The sequence below is a fragment of the Pyrus communis genome, chromosome 6 (assembly GCF_963583255.1).
Source record: "Pyrus communis chromosome 6, drPyrComm1.1, whole genome shotgun sequence".
In the NCBI taxonomy this organism is placed as follows: Eukaryota; Viridiplantae; Streptophyta; class Magnoliopsida; order Rosales; family Rosaceae; genus Pyrus; species Pyrus communis.
This window is the reverse complement of record NC_084808.1, coordinates 29,776,980-29,796,672: the sequence shown is the minus strand read 5'-3', so window position 1 is coordinate 29,796,672 and position 19,693 is coordinate 29,776,980. Positions and strand designations below refer to the sequence as shown.

Genomic DNA, 19,693 nt, shown 5'->3' with positions numbered 1-19,693 from the left:
AAGTATGTATACATGTACCAGATTTTGAATTTTGAATTTTCTTCGGAAAACCCTCATCTACATTTTGAACTTTTGTTGTCTAAAATTGACCCCAAGGGGGGCGGGCCAGGACCAAAGATGTCCTTCGCTCTGCTTTATATAGCCGCCGGCGCCGCAATTATGATTTGCAAAATTGAGAAAAAGGGGTCACGTTCAGTCACAATTAAAATTCCAACTTTCATGTTGTTTTCTTGTGCCCCTTCCGTCTGTTTTGGTTTTTGGAAAAATGCCCTGATGTGTCACGTTTTCAGGCTTGGCAACTTGCACAATTTGGGCGGACGGACTAATTTAGAAAATAAAATAAAATTGTGTGACCGTAACATCTCGACTTGGTTGTTACCGACTCTTCATATTCGTTGTCTTTCATTCTGCGTTTTGCTAATTAGTAAAACGCACATGGTATTAGTAATATGGTGAATGCCGATCTCCCCCTACAAGTAAATAAGATCCGAATCAGATAGAGGGTAGAGCTACTAGAGCAGATGGGAAAAACAGGAAAGAAAGAAAGTAATAATATTTTGTAATATGCGATTGTGAAGTTGTGAAAAAAGGGAAAGTTGGGTGATTTTTTGCCATCCAAGGAAGCTTTGATTGCGGATTAGAGATATTTTTCCAAAAATACTAAATTAAACCAAAAGTAGGAACAAGTGTGCCTCCGAATCGCATGGTTATATTGGATAGGCTCCTCTTTGACTCTTTCGTTTTGATGTGTTGTGTTGTTTGCCTCAGTCTCCCTTCCCTTCCCTTCCCTTCGCTTGACAACTGCAAGTCTGCAAGTGCAAATAAAGGCCACCAAAAGATTGAAAGGAAACTTTGATCACTTTTCCATCAAATACAAGGAAAAAAAAGGTGATGCCTGTTGCATCATTAATCTCAAATACCCAATTCCTCCCTTTCCTTTGTCACTATTTTTTTCGATTTATATTTTTGTTTTGCCCTGAGACTGCACATAGTTGTCTTATATCCCGACATCATACAATACATATGCTGATTTCGTTTGTTTGGATAAAAAGGACTAGAAATAATCGGAAAACCCCGATTTCTTTTCTCCCACTCTCACTCTCTTGATGGTGGTGGTTTTATTATGTGTGAGATGAGATATTAATGGGAATGGGAATTGTGGGTGTGTGAAATTGCAAGTTGAGTTGGAGAGTTGGGAGAGTTGAGATCGTATGTATGTATGTATGTATGTATATTTCAATCCCAGCTGTGGATGGATGTGCAAAGGTAGGTAGTAGCTGTTGGGTGATGAGACCAAGCGGAGTGGAGTGGAGTGGACCATCCTCAGTCTGATGGATTCCTCCTTCTACAGTTGCCTCTCTAGATATTTCGATTCAGGATAATCCATCCACATCATCCATTCATCCATTCTTTTAATTCCTTGCTTTGTAAATTCCAACTTCTTTCCGGGGCTTTTTCTCAAACAGCCCTCCCCTTTTGTTTTCTTTCGATAGATGGTTTTAACCATTATTTTATTTCTGTTTTGGGTTCATCTAAATTTCTGGTCTGGATGCTTTCTCTCTCTCCCAGTTTATTTGCTTTTATCAGGCTGCTAGCCTGCTTCTATTTCTCTTAGTGTTTGTAAATGTGTATGCTGATGTAAACTCTGCAGTAAAATATGCAATCATAGTAAATTCCCCTTACCTTCTTTTGTCAATCTTCACTTTTTGGTAAAATACTGACAAATACGTACACGCACATGCACACGCACAGAGGAGGGGAGGAGAGAGAAGGGGAGAACAAGAGGTGAAACAAGCAAGGTGTCTCGCGTACTCAAGGGTTGGGTTTTGCTTTCCTAGAAGTACAATCTTTCTTGTGACACTACAGCTTTGCAAAGTTAACTCATTTGCTTGTTGGTTAAACTGTCTCTCTCGCGCTCTCTCTCATTAGGTTTTACAGCATTTTGCTGGTTACTATTATCGCTATTGTGAGTGGAACAATGATTGGGAAAAAAAGGATGTACAGGTGCACTTACATTGAATTTTTTATCTTTTTTTTTGTTTTAGTTTGGGAATGGATTCACGGCTGGTAAGGTTTTATTTTATTTTTGTTGAATTTTGAATTTTGAATTCTTGTCCTAATTTCCCAATTTTGAATTCTGGATATGATTAGGGATTGGGGAAGGAGTGATGATATGGATTATGGTGGTTTTATTGTTTGCTTAAATAGAGGGATAAGGATGCTGTGAAAATTGAGTTTGAAAAGAGTGGGTCGCTTGAGAATAGCATATAACTCCTTGTGGGCCTGCGCTGTTAAAACTGTTGATATCCCTATCAGTGCTATCAGTGATGGTGGGGATGGGGCTGCTGCTCAGAAACTGGGATTTTTGCTTTCTTACATTTCAAAGACTTGAAGGTTTTTCTGTTTCGTGGTCTGTTTCATATTTCACAGAGTAAAACCCTAATTACCATTCCACTACTAAATTTACGATCGGAATTAGTTATATTTCCTTTTTTTTTTTTCTTTTTTTTTTCAAACTGCCATTTATTGCACTTTGATATTATGGTTTTCAGAGGTTTCTCATGCTCCAACTGAAGTTTGTTGCCTTTTTGCTCATCGATAGGTCACCAACTCAGAAAACTCCAATTCTTGAATTGTGGAGCAAATCGCCATTGAAATCTTAACTGAGTTTCTCTTGCTTAGCGTCTTACGCTCCGTTTCCTGTAATTTAGCCCGCCATCAAAGAAGTTGTTAGCTGTAAGTTGTAACCAACTATTGAAATCATTTAGATCCAATTCCCAAGAACAATTCTAGATTCTTGATAGTCTGAGACTCGGTGACTGGTGCAGCATAAATTGTGGAGGAGGTTGCTATATTTATTCTACTCTTCTTCCAGTGTGAAATATTTGGATAGTGGAGTCAAACAGAGATTAGACAGATGACTGTGGAGGAAGTGGTCAGTAGCTCCTTATGGACTCGAGAGCAGGATAAGTCATTTGAGAATGCCCTTGCAACTTATCCTGAGCATTCTTCAGATCGGTGGGAGAAAATTGTAGCTGATGTACATGGGAAAACCCTAGAGGAGATAAAACATCATTATGACCTCTTACTTGAGGATTTAACCCAGATCGAAGCTGGTGTTGTGCCGCTGCCTTGCTACAATTCTTCAGAGGGTTCAACTAGCCATGCCAGTGATGAAGGAACCAATAAGAAAGGTGGACATTCTGGAAACTATAGCAGTGAATCTAATCAGGGAAGTAAGGCTTCAAGGGCAGATCAGGAACGCCGAAAGGGGATTGCTTGGACAGAGGATGAGCACAGGTTAGTATTTTATTGTTGATTTAATGATTTTCTTGCCCGATAGGTGACATTTGTAGGAGTATCTGAATCAAGCTAAAGATTGGTTATTCTTTTCAAGTCCTCTATTTTATCTTTATTATCGAGGGAGTTTTCTTTCCAATAGTAAGTTTTCTGAAGTTGCTTTAGGCCCTAAGGTTTAGGGTGAGGATGGTTGGCTAAACTATATCGAGCTTTACCTTTGGAAGAACTTCCATATCCAGAATATTCCTTTTTCATTGTTTGTATTTGGTATCAAGCTCATAGCCCATAGGTTATAATTTTTTGCAATATTCTTGAATGATATTGGCATAAATAAAGAAAACATGGTATTTTCGTATTTAAACACATGCCTAACATGGCAGCTGACTTCTCCTCATTTAACTTTTCTATATTGATGTGCAATTTGGTTAGGCTTCATTTGGTTTTTTTCTATATTTCGTATGAAAGACTTGTTAAGAATTTATGGATATGTTTATCACCGGAGTTGCCCTTGTTGACTGTTAGTTAAGTCTGAAAACGTGAAAATTTGGATAGCAAAGAAAACGGCATTGTAGTAGAAACCATCTAAAATGAGAGCCTTTTAGTTTTGTATCCAGGCTCCTTTAATTGTAATTTTCTTGGGATTTGGTGTTCATGGATGGAACACCCTACTGTAATATAATGATTTTGGTATATGCCTTACCTCAGCTATTTGCATATTGCGCTACAGCATTGTGCTAAGAAACCGGTGTTTCTGGCACGAAGTGACTGGCAACTGCAGCACCTTCTTTACTCCAATTGTGATTAGTTCTTAATTGTTTTAGTAGAAATATGTGCTCTGTAGATTTAGATGTGAACAGTAATTGTTATCATGAAAACTGGTTTATTTATGGAAGTATAGAACTAAGGTATGTAGCTATGCAGATACCGTTTCAATAGGAAAGTGGCTTGAAATGACAAGAGACATGAAATAGCTCTGTCCTGTCACAATGAAACAACTAGGAAGGCCCCCAATCAACAATCCCATGGTAAAAACTTGTTTCTAGAGGCCGCACTTTTTGATATAGAAACCAGGTTCTATGGAATTTTATAGGGGAAATGGCCTGTTATATTGCTGTTAAGTGGTGCCAACTGAAACGTTTGTGTGTATTTGATAATCTGCATATAGTACTTATAGAGGTGGCATTTCAGCTGAGAAAGATGGAAAGGATTGTGGGAGCTTAAATGTAAGGGTTTTAAGGAAACATAAAACATCTGTAACAAAAAAGTGAGATCATATTTCGTTCATAGTCATTTCTTATATTTACAACTGAAATCAGCTGACCCCATTATTGTGGCCTGATAGAGCCCTGTGCGGTATGAATCAAGTTCTTGGTGTTCGGTCTGCCATTTATTATCTCTGTAAATGAATTTGTCCAACAGTGTTCGCTTAACTTAAATACATCATATTCTGTTTTCTAGTATGTGATGATTTTTTTTTTTGTCTCAATTCTCTGAGTAGGAATTTTGGTAGTATTCTTCTTGTGTCTGGGTTCTTATTATAGGTTAAATATTGATCACCTACTAATTTTTTGGTGAGGGCTTTCTGAAATTTTGTGAGCCTCCAACACAGAGAATCTCAAGTTGATTCCAAATCCGAAAACCATATTGTCCCTATGGTGTTCCATTTATTATATATAGTTCCAACATTTCTGTGTTTAGAAGTTTGGTGGCTGTTGAATTCACTGCTTATCTTAAGGTGTGTATAGTCCTTTAACACGTCCTAGGTACTGTCATCTTAGACCAACCATGTAATGTCTTCGGACTATTTTCTTCTGTGAGTTTTTAATATAATGACACATGTTTTTTTCTGTTTTTGTTCCGTGACAGGCTATTTCTTCTTGGCTTGGAAAAATATGGGAAAGGTGACTGGCGAAGTATATCTCGGAACTTTGTGGTAACAAGAACTCCTACACAAGTGGCAAGCCACGCACAAAAGTATTTTATACGCTTGAATTCAATGAACAAGGACAGGAGGCGATCAAGCATTCATGACATCACCAGTGTCAACAATGGAGAAATTTCAGCAGCTCAAGGGCCGATCACTGGTCAAGCAAATGGTGCCGCAGTAGGTTCCTCTGGCAAGTCCCCCAAACAATCTCCTGCTGGGCCCCCAGGGGTTGGCATGTACGGTGCACCGAGTATAGGGCAGCCAATTGGAGGACACCTTGTCTCAGCTGTTGGCACACCTGTGAATCTCCCTGCTCCCCCGCACATGGCATATGGCGTTAGAGCCCCGGTACCTGGAGGAGTTGTTCCTGGTGCACCAATGAGCATGGTTCCGATGACATATCCAATGCCTCATAGTTCGCATAGGTAATGTGATATAGAGCAGCAGCAGCTTCAGGAATCAAAATCATCTAGTGTACAAAGAGGAGGAGAAAACTTATAGCTTGTGCTCTTGGTTGGGGTTAATTAGGATCATAGTGCTCCGAGCCTGAATGTTTTACTTATTGGCAAAGCACAAGTTCAAGTGGTAGGTGGATGATCCGTCGTTGCTTGTCTATTCTTGTTGGAATAAGCCATTTATTTGATTGGGTGGGGGGCGAAGAATGGCATGAATCTGTACAGGCAAATTCTGAAACAGATGATGGCATGGAAGCAAAGCAATATTTCTTTAGTGGCGATTACAAGTCCAGTCTACTAGTGTAGCATTCAAGGCAGTGACCCTTTTTACATCTTATATTAGCATTGTCTTTGCTATAAAAATTTATTTATGTAAAATCTTGTTTTCGGACTTGTTAGTGATTGCCCAAAGTTTGTGAATTGCGAGTTACATTGATGTGAAAATATGTTGGAATTTTATTTTTTCAACAATTTCTTATGTTTCTGACCGATCCATCCGAGTGTTCATGACCATTTGATCTAACGAGAGCCGGTCTCCACTCCACTTTGTTGAAAGAGATTCTGTGTTTAAATGGTCTAAACCGCGGTCTGCCAGTTAGTCCTAAATTCAAATACGGTGAATGAGAGTGAGTTCAGAAAGTAATAGTGTCAAGGGCTAGAAAAGCCTTTAAAACAAGCACGAAGGAGTTGAAGTTTTAAGCTTGGATCGCACTTTTTGTCTTGGAGGCAATGTCTGCAACACCAACACCACATTCCTCCTGGCACCTACCCTCAATCATAAAACCCAGCAGGCACTCTATCTCTATCACCACCAAATGTTCCATAAACCCTAGTTCCCCAAATCCCCCGGAATCGGAATCAAAAGCCCTGTGGACCGTCTCGGATATCGCTGCCGCTGTCAACGGGAGGATCGTAAAATGGGGTCCTCCTGGAACCATTTCTACAGACACCAGAACCCTGCAACCTAAACAGTGGTTCTTCGCCATTGCCGGCCCAAACTTCGATGCCCACGATTTCGTCACCCCGGAGTTGTCCCGCAGAGGCTGTGCCGGAGTTATCGGCAGCCGCGTCTGCGAGAATTGGGACAGAGGCTTTGTTGAATGCCACGGTAACACTGTCGTTTCGTTGAAGAAGATGGCTAGTTATGCAAGGAACAGGTTTCACGGTGAAGTGGTGGGAGTGACTGGGACCGTGGGAAAGACTAGCACAAAGGCCATGATAGCTTTGGCTCTGGAGAGTTCAACAGGTTTGGTTCATCAAAGTCATGGGAATTGGAACAATGAAATTGGGGTTGCTCTGTCGTTGATTGGGATGCCGAGGAATGCTGGGGTTGTGGTTTTGGAGATGGGAATGAGCGGGAAGGGGGAGATTTTAGAGCTTGCGAGGACGGCTAGGCCGACCGTAAGGCTCATTCTAAATGTGGGGGCTTCGCATTTTTGCAACTTTTCGAGTTTGGAAGAAATTGCAATTGCCAAAGGGGAAATTTTGGCGGAAGCAAAGCCCGGGGACGTCTGTGTTTTGAATGCTGACGATCCACTTGTCATGAGCCTCCCCGTGCCATATGGTGTCAAAAAGGTCTTTCTGCTCTCCCTGGTCTGGGCGCTTCTTATTTTTTCTGTATAAAATGTAAAATGTGAATGCACCAATATACCAAAAAACACATCTTTTATCTTTCCCTTGTCCTGATTTTAGTTTCTTTACAATACAAAATTGGGTGATTTGGAAAGCAGGCAATGAAACTCACACGAGAGTAGATACTGGATCTGCTAGTATTTTGCACCAGGTTATAGGTGAAGTCAGTTTGTTGTTTAATTTCTTGCCATAAACAGGTGCTGTTTGGTCGGAGACGGACAGTGGGGTGCCATGTTCGGTTGGTTGTATCAGAAAGCACAAACAGAGGTCTTGGAGTTAGAGTTGTCTTACAGAATCACCAAGAGATGTAAGCCCCTCCCCTTCCTCATACACATTCCTTGTCTGAGTTAAACAACATTGTTTTCGTTGCTAGCTACTGTTTTTCGTTTTGATAAGCCTAAGTGCTCCCGCTCACGCTCTTCACTGAAATGGCGGTTTCGTTTGTTTTCAGTGTAGGGTTTGTGATACCTAGTCCAGGCGTCCATTTGGGTGTCAATGCATGTGCGGCAGCAGCAGTAGCGACTCTTTTAGGAGTATCTCTTTCTCAAATTGGAGTTCGCCTGTCAGCCTTTTCTCCGGTTCACATGAGGTTGGAGCTTGAAATTGCTAGAAATGGAATCAAGATAGTGAATGATGCTTACAATGCAAACCCTGTGAGCACCAAGGCTGCCATTGACGTGCTTGAGAGTATTGATTGCAGAGGCAAAAGAATCGCCATACTCGGCGACATGTTAGAACTTGGTGGAATTGAGATGGAGTCACACGAGATGATTTTAAAGCAGTGTCGTAGTGCTCGTATTGATTTAGTTGGCCTCGTGGGGGAGAGGTTTTGTGCAGCAGCTGCGAGTATGAAGTCGCTTGACGAGATGAACATCGTATATGCTATTGACTCGGAAATTTTAGTGCAGGAAATTGTGAAGATGGTTAATTGTAGTGATGTTGTGTTGGTGAAGGGTAGTCGAGGATTGCAAATGGAAAAAGTTGTGAATGCAATTAAATTAATGGAATCAAACAACCCTATTTAATGACTTTCTCATATATAGAGAAATAGAAATGCTGCTGAGTCTGATTCAAAAGTGCTTAAAATTTGAGCTTAATTTTGTGTTCTCAACTGAAGTTGATAATTTATTTAGTTGATGATGTCTTTTGTCACCCCAAGCGTCATAAAATCATGTAGAAAAGTTGGAAGTATGACTAAGCCACCTTTGATTCTGCGATCCCTTGCGCATTGAAGCACGAGGCATGTTAGTGATTATAAAACTCTTTTGGCCAAACTATGTTTAGAGTGACTTTCGAAATGACTAAAGCAATTTCAATTTCCATCACATTAGCTATACTCAATAGAGAATTAGACGTTCAAACAAACGAAAGACATCAATTGATGTGCAATATGATGAACTTAGGCCTTTCACAGTAATTTGAGTGTGATACCTAGAGTGTCGTATGTATATTGGGACTAAGGTGGTCATAAGATCACTCAAAGTCTGAAAAATATACATGTGGAGTTCTTTCGAGGTCTCTTTTTTGCCCACTAAGTATTTGACGTAATGTTTGCTAGGTATATCTCGGCAGCACTCTGCATTTTGCGTCGAGAGCACTTGACAAATTTTTTCGATAACACTCATCAGATTGCTTTGATATATGTTGACATGTGGGCAACATGATTTGATTGACAATAACAAACCCACCAAGTGCTCGACGAAATGCTTCGGTGAATAAACTGTATTTTTTTGCACGCTTCGCGCTCTGTTTTTATCAAAAAACTTATATCCTTAACATTGAGACCCCCATTGCTCTAATTTTGGATCCGCCACTAAATACCTATATATAGGAACCATACAGTTTGAGTTTGATAATTATAATACTCCTGCTACACTAGTGTGAGTCTAATATATTGGTATTACACTCATATTCTCTAGTCCATTATAAGAGCGTAATCTATTTTATATGAGTTCAGTATATTAGTTTGGGAGTAACCAATTGTCTCTCTGGCCACAGAGACAATCTTTTGCTTACAGGGGATGGACCATTTGGATTTCGAAAACAAACCTCCCTCACCATCTTTCCTCCGATATCCTTGCCTACCGAGTGACTCGGCTTGGCTTAGCTGAGCTAGCACACCTTTTTCTCCCTTTTATTTTATTTAACCCATTTATTTTGCTGGGAATTGACCAATGAATTAGAAAGCTTCGATTCAAAGATATAAAAAAAGGTGTCTTTTAATTAGATTAAAAGGAAAGGAACGTCAAATTGGCCATGATGGTGACGATTCATCAAAATCTGTCCAGATAAGCACTTGCACAGTTGCACTTGCCCTGTCGACGGAGATGTGACACGACCCGATCAGCTGGGCCTGAGTCCGAGTGACATGGCTGGCTAAGACTTTGCTCTTTTGACCAATGTTAAACGCTTCACTTAGATATATGTGGACCTAATATGGAATACGTGCAAGGGGGATGGTCCTCTTTGCTTCTTTCACCTTTTTCTTGCAACTGCAATTTTTATGGGTTCCTTGGGTTTGGCATGAGAACAATGTAAGATAACTCAGACTCTAAGAAACAACACATACACACTGAGGACAGGCTGATGAATTACTTGTCCAACATGTCTCCTAGTCTGAGTCCTATACCATGTGATTCGGGTGATGTACAAATTTGGTCAGGAATAGTCAAATACTTGTTCCCTCCTTTTCGTCATCTTATCTTAATTAGTATATTAGTAAGAGGAAAGGAGAGGAGAGGAGAGAGGGTGGGTGGGAGGGGTGGCAAATGGCAATGGCATCAGAAAGCTAAAGGTCCAGCTCAAAAGTTTTCATTGACACATCTGAATTCCTCTTTTCCAAATACAGTTGGTTTTGGTTACAATATTATTATTATTATTATATTTGAGCAAAGTTAATTAAGTAAGACAATGCTTGTTCAATTAAATCTAATCTTAATTTATAATGATTGAAAAGTTAGCATAATTCCCCATTAATCAGGAAAAAATCAAGATATATACTCTCCTTCTCTTCTTTTTTTATCTCGATCCTTTGTCTTTTCCTGTTTGTTGTAATGCTTGGGCAGGGCTGATTTGGAAAATACAGCAAAAGATATGTAACAACTCAGAGAAACAAGGTGGACAAATACACCTTAGGAGATGGAAATGGGGGATATGCATGCAAAACCTTACTTTCGAGTTATTTGTTTGCACAACACAACATATAAACCTTATTGCTAAAATGTCTATTTCTTAAAGCAAAACTACCGATCCAAGATAACATATATGCCATGTCATTTTCTTTTGAAAATGAAAAGACGACATTTTTATCTTTAAAAAAGAGTCCGTGTAGTAGTAGTAGCAGTGCCTTTATTCTCACTGATGAGCCATACATGACTCATGCAACCAAAAGTTAGATTCACCCCCACCCGCCTATTACTATCTTCCATCCCTTTATATACATAACATAACGCTCACACAACCACAATAATCACCAATTAAGCATCCATCCATCTCCTCATCACTTGTTCTTCTTCTTCTAATTAACTTGCAGCTAATCCTAGTAGATACCTACTGATCATAATCAAATATGAAGGCCTCACTTCAAGGACAAGTTCTTGGAATTCCAATGAACTCGGCAGCAGCCGCTGCAGCTGCGTATTCGTTTAAGAGTGCAGATCATACTGCTGCTATCCAATATCATCATAATATTCCAGCAGCGGCTCCTAATGATCGTGAAATCACTACTGGATCTTCAAAGCTCATCGGACAAAGCAGAGTGCATTCAGTGCTTAACAGGATGAACAAGCTTACCAAGAAGGCTGACAGTTTTGCCCATGGAGTCAAAGAACACGGTAAGCAGCTCGCTGTGCATATATACTAATTCAGAAATTAAGACAAGTTTGAGTTACATAATAATTTACTTAATTTGATTCAATTGTGCAGTGAGACTGGGGTCCAAGATCACAGAGACAGTGAAGTGGAAGCTGAGGCTGGGGGCTAAAATTGTGAAAGTAGGAGGGACGTTGGAGAAGGTGTTTAAGCATGCATTCAGCGTCAACGCAGGAGAGAGGCTGCTCAAGGCATCCCAGTGTTATCTGTCAACCACGGCGGGTCCTATGGCAGGCCTCCTCTTCATCTCGACGGACAAGATTGCGTTTTGCAGCGAGAGATCGATCAAACTGCCATCGTCAGATTCAGAGGGACACCAGCTGGTAAGAAGAGTCCACTACAAGGTGGTGATCCCAGTGAACAAGATCAACAGGGTCAACCAGAGCGAGAACGTGAAGAAGCCGTCGCAAAAGTACGTAGAAATAGTTACTGTGGATGACTTTGACTTCTGGTTTATGGGGTTCTTGAATTACCAGAAAACTTTGAAATATCTCCAGCAGGCTATTAATATTCCATCTCCAGCAGGCTATTAATATTCCATCTCCAGCTTAATTAACCAAGTACATGTGATCAAGTTGTAAGTAATTATGCACATTAAGCTAGGAGTACTGGAAGACGAGGAGGAGGAGCTCAATACCATTAATTTACGGACAATGCGTAAATATTTCTTTTTTATTAATGAGAAAATTCTCTTTTCTTTGAAAACCACGTGGCTCTTCATGTTATTTACAATCACCGGTTTCGCAATGCACAATTAGTAATTCTTAAGCATAACTCGCACTCTCTTTACTGCAAGTCCATAGTAACACAACATGATCACACATCCTAATTTGTAAATAATTTGTATTTACCTGCTTGACAACAAGTAACATGAGTTTCATATGGCTTATAAATTCAAACTAAGTAGTAACAAGTGACCACATAATTTATTCCACTCACGATGTACATGATTTTAATATTCTGACTTCCGACTCGAGGAAGGAAGGAATTAAACACACAACACAACAAACCAGCAAACCAGCATTTCATTTATCCAGTACGGAGAAGAGAGGCAGAGGCTAGCTCAAAACCAGCCTCACCAGTCATCATTCAAGCTTTCCAACAGATTAATTAAACTCCCCCTCACAAATTTTGACCTGCTGAGGCTGACCGTGTCCGCCAGCTCACTCACAAAGTAACACCTCAGGCTCAGCTAAACTCCCCCCCCCTCACAAATTTTGACCTGCTGAGGCTGACCGTGTCCGCCAGCTCACTCACAAAGTAACACCTCAGGCTCAGCTAAACTCCCTGTGAAGTTCACTTTACAACGTTCAGGAAACCGCAATCCCCCTTCTTCACAACCTGCCTTTGTAATGTGTGGGCACGACCTTACATCCAGATATTCCAAAGTCTCACATTTGTCCAAAACCATGGCTATACCTGCCACCGTTACTTTTGGGCAATTACTCACCTTTAAAAACTTCAAACTCAACTCAATGTCACCTCCACCATTTAAACCCTGAAAGGCGACATCTGTCACCTCCTCACAGCACCCAATGTTGAGAACCTCCAGGTTTCTGCACTGAGCAAGGATACAGCACAACGAAGAGTCTGAGATATTTAAACACCAATCCATCCGTAGGTTCTTGAGATTACTCTTACAAGAAACAGCCAGCAATTTTATAGATGCATCTGAAATGTCCCGGCAGCCACCAATGACTAGAGTTTCAAGATTTTTGCAGAATCTGGCCAACGACAATATAGACTCATCACTGATTTTGTAGCAATCCAACAACTTCAGCGTCTTCAGAGAAGATGAGCATGCCATGGAGACACTGGAAACTCCACTATCTCCAATATTGCTGCATTTGTTGATATCTAAAACTTTGATCTGTTGGCATCCATCTACAAGATCAGTAAGTCCAGCGTCAGTTATGTTGGTGCAACCTTGGAGCCCCAACTCTTCTAAATGGTAACAATTCTTTGAAAGGGCTCGCAATAACCCATCAGTAACAAATCTGCAGCCAGCAAGATAAAGGCCCCGAAGGTCTGCGCAGCCCTGGGCAACAGCTGATAATCCTTTGTCCGTTAACTTTCTACAATATGACACATCTAGGGACTGTAGGGATGGAAGACCAGAGCCAATGAAAACGACACCGGCATCTGAAATTCCTGTAAAAGAAAGAAATAAGTGATACATGAATCAAGTCTATTGTGTTCAATACAAAAGACAATGAGCGCACACATTTCAAAAAGTTTTTCTGATTTCCACTGTGCAGTCTAATAAGAATCTCACAGTACGCAGTATGCAGATGGAAAATATGCGCCTCCAATACAAATATCCCACAATCTAAGGTACGTGCAGCTCTGTTAAAGGCAATAAAAACCCACATAAAAGTACCTAATCTACTGCCATACACCCATGAAACAAGCAGATGTCCAATATTCAAACAAATTCAAATAAACAGTGTCTGAAATTGAAAAAAGAAAACCTTTGCAGTTGTGCAGATTGAGGAGTCTCAAGCACTTAAACCCATCAGCAATAACACGCAGATCAGAGTCGGTGACACCGGGATAGAAGGACCTGGAAATGGACTGAGAGAGGTCGAGCTCCAGGACCCTGTAGAACCTGGCAGCCATTTTGCGAAGCATGTGAGGTCCCGCACGTGCGGAGAGCCTCTTCCTCTCCGTGCTCTGCAAGTGAAGCCACCGCTTGCAGACCAACCCGAACACCTCCTTGTCCCTCTGGCTCTCCAGCTTCGCTAGCACCGACCGGAGCTCGTCGTCCGTCAACGCCTCGTTGATACATACCATTATTGTTATTGACGGGGAATCGGTTGATGATGAAGAAGCCATTGATATTTGATAGTGAAGGAGGAAACCCTAACCCTGACCCCAATTGAGATTATAGATTTGGGGAGGGCTCAATCAGGATTAGGATTAGGGTTGAGACTCGGGAACGAGAGATGAGAGAGATCCGAAGGGGTAGCTACTAGCTAGGGGCTCGGGTGTCATTCTACATAATATCGTCTCCTTGTTTCTGGTTTGTTCCACTTGTACTCTTGACATTGTGTCAACTATACTTTATAAATTTGCATTATTTTCAGAATATAAATTTGAAAAAATTATATAAAGTGGGTTGTTGTAGGCTTGTAGCCTATCATATGGATACCAACTCCGAATAAAAAACATGAGTCAAATTATTATTTGTTCACCTCTGCTCCGACCGGAAAGAGGTATACAGTCACCAGGGTCGGTCCAAGTCATGAGCGAACATGGAATGGTGGATTAGAAAAAGAGCCCAAGTACAATATTTTCTTTAGGTAATGTTTAATGTCCCCCCGTTTCAATGCGTATCAAAAGATCAAAACTGCCAAGTAACAATAATAATACGGATTGGCTCGATTGGGTGCAACTAACATCATCATTCATCATTTGGTAAAACTTGACAGTTGATCGATGAGAATAATCTGTTTTGTATATGTTGTCTGTAACATGTGATGTGAAAACAAACAACGGAAAATGGACATGCTGTGTTGCATTCAACCACCTCTACACAAATGAATTAATTGGATATGCTGTGTAAATTTAAGCATAACAAAAAGAATTTTAGAATCATCTTCGGTGACTCCATGGTTTCGATCAATCAATGCGACTGTTTGCAACAAGGAAGCACGCAGTCCTCCAGAAACCCGGTTAGCTCACAAGTGTACAGTTTTGGGTCGTTTCTGAAATGATCAACGTGCGGCGTCGACACAAAGTTGCAAGCCCTAACCTCATGTCCCGCCCTCTTTTGCTCCTTTATGAATGATTCCACTGACCCTGCAGGAATCACCCTGTCTGCAGAGCTGTAGATATACAATTGCGGACAACTTGGTTGGCGAGCTGACAATAGGCTCAACACATCAGAAAGCCTCCTGCAATACCACCAATAACATTCATATTACTTTCCATACAAGGAGAGACCAACTCTTGCCAATGCTAATTTGACATTTGCTTTGACAATTGTTCTTCTAGGATTATAAAACACAGGTGAGGTGAATGAATTCAAGTATAAACGGAAATTTGTAGCATGGAAAGGTGCATGAAGATTCACATCCACCTCGAATAATTCTATGAAAATAAAAGGGCAAGGAAGAATAAGATAGACTGCCTGTTCACTGTAGGAAATTTCAAAACCACCCCAAAGAACTTCTCCAAGACTACTAGCAAAGCTGCTTCGGTTACTGCAGGTTTGGGTGCCACTACTCCATTATTGCTGCCAACCAAAGCATCCATCCCTGACTCATTTGAGTCCATTGTTCCTTTTGCTGCTACACTACGCTTTTTCAGAAAGGCTGCAGAGAAACCAGAAGCCCAGACCTGCACAAGGTCAAGAATTAGATAGCAAACCCATCCAAACACAAATCATCTAAGATTCTAAGAAAAACCTGGAACCCAGAAAAAACTAAAAAAACAGATCATTTGCATAACAAACCCAAACAGCTGTCTGAATGAGCCACACAAAACTCAAAAACCAATACGTTTTCTTCGGATATTCCTACAACAATTGGGCATGGTGGTGGTAATAGGCTCTGCTGCTAAAATTATATTGAGCAAAATGAAGTATTATATTGGTCAAATTCATAGAAACATGATCCACACTCTAAAAAATGATAGCAACAGGTTATCTCTGGTACCAAATGGAGTATGTGTAGATAACTTTTTATCTTTTCAATATGATCAGTAGATAACTTCTGCTCTTTCCCAGTTACAGAATTGCAACTATCGTTTACCTGGGGGTCAGGTGCTGCAACTGGTGCAGAATCCACAACGCAGCCCCGAATCCTGCCCATTAGAGAAGGATCGTGCTTCTGGAACTGCTCCAAAATTACCCCATACCTGTAAGATGAAGCAAACCAGGAAATGGTTACACAGGAGAACAGGGAAATTGCACATGGAGTTTCTATAAGAAAAAAGAATATAAGTGGGGACTGGACTCACGTTAACCATCCAGTATTGCTAAAAGTATGGAACACCAGGTTCTTTCCATGTTCCTCTTCTAACCAATCAGCCAAATGGCTCACAAGCGAGTCGATGTGCTCTTCAACTTTCCCGCCAGGTTGGTATTTGAGAATGTCAGACATGGGCAAAGTAAATGTAATAGCATGATATCCCCTGGAAGTATACCACTCGGCATACTTCTTGAGATGTTTTTGCTTTGCTCCCAACCATCCTAGCAAAACCACCACAGTCCTGAACTTTGCCGATGAGCAATCAGAACCGCCTGAAACATCTATGGCATTCGGTTCAGGTAAATGCCATCTGTACGAGACCTCAGATGGGGAAGTAGATGATATATCATGGTTATACGAAGCTGACTTTCGTGCTTTAACCAGGTCTGCGGACTGATACAGATTAAGAAGAAGAGGTGAAGATGCAACTGATGAATATAGCTGCTTGGGAACAAAATTGCAGCCCGTGTTAGGAATTGGGAAGTTAATGTTGGGCACAGGTACTGGAATTCTAGAGATAAAGGACAAGTTTGCGAGCTTAGAAACCGAAATATGTGAAACCCAGGATGAGTTCCAATCTTGCAAGGAGGTGTTGTGTGATAAACCCGACGTAGAACAAGCGTCATTGGATCGGTAAGACGGCAATTTATCAGAGATGTCAGCAGAAACCGAGGCAACAGCAACGGCAGCAGCCGCAACGAGAGGTCGTTGAACCATTCCAGACAAGGAAGCCATATTGTTGGTAAGGGCGCCCAAAATACTCATGCGAATATCAAGCAACCACCATTCAACATATGAAAAGGAAATGACAAGCAATCCAAGCGACCAGATTCCCCAGAAAGCCAACAATTTCAAGCAAGGGAATCACCTGCAGAGAAAATGAACGAATGGGAATATGACGATAAATATAGACCACCAAGAAGAATAGTCAAGCACCAACAAATAAGGAATTGGGATTGTATCAAATTGGAATAAGGGATTCAAACGAAGAAAGAAATAATAAAAATTGGAATCCGAATTTATAAGCGCATGAAAAACACGCAAGAATTAGAATTTAATAGTGGATAGAAAACTGAAAAGTGGGTTGGAGAGCGCATATTCGTTGATTGCCAAAAGAAACATTCTTACCGCGTTGCTTGGACTTGGACGTTTCTAACAAAAACAAAATCGGGTCGGGCTGTCAATGTCGTTTGACAGACAGCCCGATGATCACCAACACGCGCACCCGACACCAACCAACCAATAGCAATTTGCAAGAACCCTCCTCCTTGCCTGATCCTTCCCTTCTTCGTTTTCTTCGCTGGAGATTACCAAAGCTTTCCTGGATTCTGATGTTTGTTTTTGCTTTTTAAAAGCATAGAAAATAAAAATCCAAGCTGGCGGTTAAAACACAAGGTCCAGTAGAACAATGCCACGTTTAAAAATAAAAGAAAAGAAAAGTGTTAGAGATGGTGATGGGCTCAGGGGTTGGTACGGAAAGGCAGGAGCTTCCGGCAATCTAGGACCGCGAGCCCATTGGCAATTTGGCAGAGCAGAGAAAAAGACCGTTTTGCCCAATGGCCCCTTTCATGTTTTTAAGAAATTTTCCGACGTATATTCTTTTTCATTTAGAAATGAAAAGTTTTATGTTAAAATTTTGTTGAAAACATGTAAATGATGAATTCAACATCAAATTAAACTACTTATTATGTAATTTAATCGAACTCTTCCTCTCTTTAATATAAAAATAAAATATCGATGCGCTCAAAAAATAAAAATAAAAATTCCTATATCTAAATGCGATGATTTAGAATTCAATTTAATTTAATTCGACGAAGAAAATAAATATTGTGAGAATGAATAAACATTTTTCAGAGAAAAGGTTGAGAGGAGGCAGACCTGACTGAAGAAATCAAGCCCAGGAAGAGAATGAGGTGGTGAATGGCGAACGGCGAGGCCCCTCCCACCCCTCCTCTTCCCTTCCGCCTTTTTTTCTTATCTCTCTCCCTCTGTTGCTGCGGTGCGGGCTTGCCTTTTCCCTTTCTCCTCTGTTGGTCCCCCAGCGTCTCTTTTGCTTTTTCTGTTGCTGCGGTGCGGTGCGGATTGCCTTTTAGTTATATTAATCAATTAGACCCCAAAAAGATAAATCAATTTAGGATTGTTTATTTATAACCATAAGGAATTTATTTATGTGCTTAAATTAAGCTAGATATTTTCTATTTTTTCACACCTGAAAATTTATGAAATTCAAGACATGGGAATTATTAACCGCAACAATGATTTAGTGGTATGTGCACGGACTGTAACTTCCCAATAAACAAAAACGTAAGAGGTTTCAGGTTCGATGCTCCGAACTAGTAAATCTGCTTGATTGTGGTAAAAAATAAGATGAAATTCTCCGGAACATCATCGATCCGAAATTAATAAATAACCATAACTTACCATTATTTATCCCTTTTTTAAGCAGAAAAAAAAAAATATGAGAACCATCAAAAGAGTTTTTGCTTATTTGATAATCACTTGTACAATCAAATATTTGGTATAAGAGGATATTCGTGGAGAATATTCTCCCACTAACGAAGCGAAAGGGTCTGGAGAGTTGGATGGGATTGGGAGGCCATCAATATTTTCCATACTGTTTACGTAATAATTTGTTTCTTTTCTTTCTTATGCGGAGAATATTATCATTATGCCGCCGCAAATGCACGATGCGTCACTCAGCAGTCCATCCATTCTCATCCTCACATTTTTTTACACACACAACTATAATACGAGGGCCTCTATTAATTTATTTTTATTTTTCTTGTTAACCTTAAAAATTAAATTTTTCATTTTTTTTTTTTTTTTTTACAAAAACGGTGATTTATAACGCACTTTTTCTAATTGAAATTGAGAATTTATACAAGACTTATTTCAAGTAAAATTCATGTTATTCTAGTCACACTGCATGTTTACTAAAATAAATTTAGGATATTCCAAATATATTCAACACGTAAAAATATATTTGGGACCCTCTATTAGTTTATATTTGTTTTTCTTTTCTTTTCTTTTCAATTTCAAAAATCAATAAAAAATAGTATTCGAACCTAATAAATAGTAGAATCACATTCACATGTCTTGCAACATTTTTCTTAACTCCCACGCAACATTTCAACTTAACACACGTTTTCTAGTCGATTTTGAGAATTTATACAAGATTCATTATAAGCTAAAATTCGAGTCATTCTAGTCGGACCACATGTTTACTATAATTAATTTAGATTATTTCGAATATTTTCAATACAAAAAAAAAAGTGTATAAAAGTTAATATTTATTTTTCTATTTTTCAACTTTAAAAATCAACAAAAAAAATAGTTTTGGTGTCACATCCCGGCCCGGGGCGGATCACTTCCCGGGCCCGCTCCACCACCGTAGCACGATATTGTCCGCTTTGGGCTTACCATTCGCTCACGGTTTTGTTTTTGGGAACTCACGAGCAACTTCCCAGTGGGTCACCCATCATGGGATTGCTCTAGCCCCCTTCTCGCTTAACTTCGAAGTTCCTACGGAACCCGAA

The 19,693-nt window shown here is 40.1% G+C and overlaps 5 protein-coding genes across 13 annotated transcripts; 3 read left to right on the top strand and 2 right to left on the bottom strand.

Annotated features, from left to right (window-relative positions):
- Positions 1-519: 519 nt before the first annotated feature.
- On the top strand, positions 520-6,226 carry LOC137738116 (transcription factor SRM1-like). Of its 6 annotated transcripts, XM_068477736.1 has the most exons (5): positions 926-1,818; positions 1,930-2,004; positions 2,152-2,394; positions 2,603-3,300; positions 5,167-6,226. In XM_068477736.1, the coding sequence occupies exons 4-5, from the start codon at positions 2,918-2,920 to the stop codon at positions 5,654-5,656; spliced, it is 873 nt and encodes a 290-aa protein (XP_068333837.1). In that variant the 5' UTR covers positions 926-1,818; positions 1,930-2,004; positions 2,152-2,394; positions 2,603-2,917; the 3' UTR covers positions 5,657-6,226. The 6 variants fall into 6 exon arrangements, with proteins under 6 accessions (XP_068333841.1, XP_068333837.1, XP_068333836.1 ...); XM_068477735.1 differs by having other exon boundaries at positions 926-2,004; XM_068477737.1 differs by having other exon boundaries at positions 926-2,004; positions 2,152-2,431.
- Positions 6,227-6,344: 118 nt separating this feature from the next.
- Positions 6,345-8,342, top strand: LOC137738253 (uncharacterized). The gene is made up of 3 exons (XM_068477882.1): positions 6,345-7,257; positions 7,512-7,621; positions 7,766-8,342. Exons 1-3 carry the CDS (start codon positions 6,412-6,414, stop codon positions 8,337-8,339), a joined length of 1,530 nt encoding a protein of 509 aa, XP_068333983.1. The 5' UTR covers positions 6,345-6,411; the 3' UTR covers positions 8,340-8,342.
- Positions 8,343-10,666: 2,324 nt separating this feature from the next.
- On the top strand, positions 10,667-11,717 carry LOC137736412 (GEM-like protein 4). Its single transcript, XM_068475682.1, has 2 exons — positions 10,667-11,147; positions 11,239-11,717. Exons 1-2 carry the CDS (start codon positions 10,883-10,885, stop codon positions 11,715-11,717), a joined length of 744 nt encoding a protein of 247 aa, XP_068331783.1. The 5' UTR covers positions 10,667-10,882.
- Positions 11,718-11,923: 206 nt separating this feature from the next.
- On the bottom strand, positions 11,924-14,222 carry LOC137738115 (uncharacterized). Of its 2 annotated transcripts, XM_068477734.1 has the most exons (3): positions 13,656-14,222; positions 12,452-13,335; positions 11,924-12,365 (listed from the first exon to the last, which is right to left on the bottom strand). In XM_068477734.1, the coding sequence occupies exons 1-3, from the start codon at positions 14,017-14,019 to the stop codon at positions 12,348-12,350; spliced, it is 1,266 nt and encodes a 421-aa protein (XP_068333835.1). In that variant the 5' UTR covers positions 14,020-14,222; the 3' UTR covers positions 11,924-12,347. The 2 variants fall into 2 exon arrangements, with proteins under 2 accessions (XP_068333835.1, XP_068333834.1); XM_068477733.1 differs by having other exon boundaries at positions 11,924-13,335; positions 13,656-14,221.
- A 222-nt stretch (positions 14,223-14,444) lies between these two features.
- On the bottom strand, positions 14,445-18,232 carry LOC137738114 (uncharacterized). 3 transcript variants are annotated; one of them, XM_068477730.1, is made up of 6 exons: positions 18,036-18,232; positions 17,286-17,501; positions 16,147-17,025; positions 15,939-16,044; positions 15,314-15,525; positions 14,445-15,077 (listed from the first exon to the last, which is right to left on the bottom strand). In XM_068477730.1, the coding sequence occupies exons 3-6, from the start codon at positions 16,920-16,922 to the stop codon at positions 14,810-14,812; spliced, it is 1,362 nt and encodes a 453-aa protein (XP_068333831.1). In that variant the 5' UTR covers positions 16,923-17,025; positions 17,286-17,501; positions 18,036-18,232; the 3' UTR covers positions 14,445-14,809. The 3 variants fall into 3 exon arrangements, with proteins under 3 accessions (XP_068333831.1, XP_068333833.1, XP_068333832.1); XM_068477732.1 differs by lacking the exon at positions 17,286-17,501; XM_068477731.1 differs by lacking the exon at positions 18,036-18,232 and having other exon boundaries at positions 17,286-17,995.
- Between the last annotated feature and the right edge of the window lie 1,461 nt (positions 18,233-19,693).

Excerpts from the sequence above, each read along its gene's own strand:
- LOC137738115 (XM_068477734.1), bottom strand. The coding sequence starts at position 14,019 with ATGGCTTCTTCATCATCAACCGATTCCCCGTCAATAACAATAATGGTA. Across the intron at positions 13,336-13,655 it reads CAATCTGCACAACTGCAAAG|GAATTTCAGATGCCGGTGTC; the intron begins GTTTTCTTTTTT and ends TTTCTTTTACAG.
- LOC137738116 (XM_068477740.1), top strand. The coding sequence starts at position 2,918 with ATGACTGTGGAGGAAGTGGTCAGTAGCTCCTTATGGACTCGAGAGCAG. Across the intron at positions 3,301-5,166 it reads TGGACAGAGGATGAGCACAG|GCTATTTCTTCTTGGCTTGG; the intron begins GTTAGTATTTTA and ends GTTCCGTGACAG.
- LOC137736412 (XM_068475682.1), top strand. The coding sequence starts at position 10,883 with ATGAAGGCCTCACTTCAAGGACAAGTTCTTGGAATTCCAATGAACTCG. Across the intron at positions 11,148-11,238 it reads CCATGGAGTCAAAGAACACG|TGAGACTGGGGTCCAAGATC; the intron begins GTAAGCAGCTCG and ends TCAATTGTGCAG.
- LOC137738114 (XM_068477730.1), bottom strand. The coding sequence starts at position 16,922 with ATGAGTATTTTGGGCGCCCTTACCAACAATATGGCTTCCTTGTCTGGA. Across the intron at positions 16,045-16,146 it reads AGCAATACTGGATGGTTAAC|GTATGGGGTAATTTTGGAGC; the intron begins GTGAGTCCAGTC and ends TTCATCTTACAG. Across the intron at positions 15,526-15,938 it reads TTGCAGCACCTGACCCCCAG|GTCTGGGCTTCTGGTTTCTC; the intron begins GTAAACGATAGT and ends GACCTTGTGCAG.
- LOC137738253 (XM_068477882.1), top strand. The coding sequence starts at position 6,412 with ATGTCTGCAACACCAACACCACATTCCTCCTGGCACCTACCCTCAATC. Across the intron at positions 7,258-7,511 it reads TGCCATATGGTGTCAAAAAG|GTGCTGTTTGGTCGGAGACG; the intron begins GTCTTTCTGCTC and ends TGCCATAAACAG. Across the intron at positions 7,622-7,765 it reads TTACAGAATCACCAAGAGAT|TGTAGGGTTTGTGATACCTA; the intron begins GTAAGCCCCTCC and ends GTTTGTTTTCAG.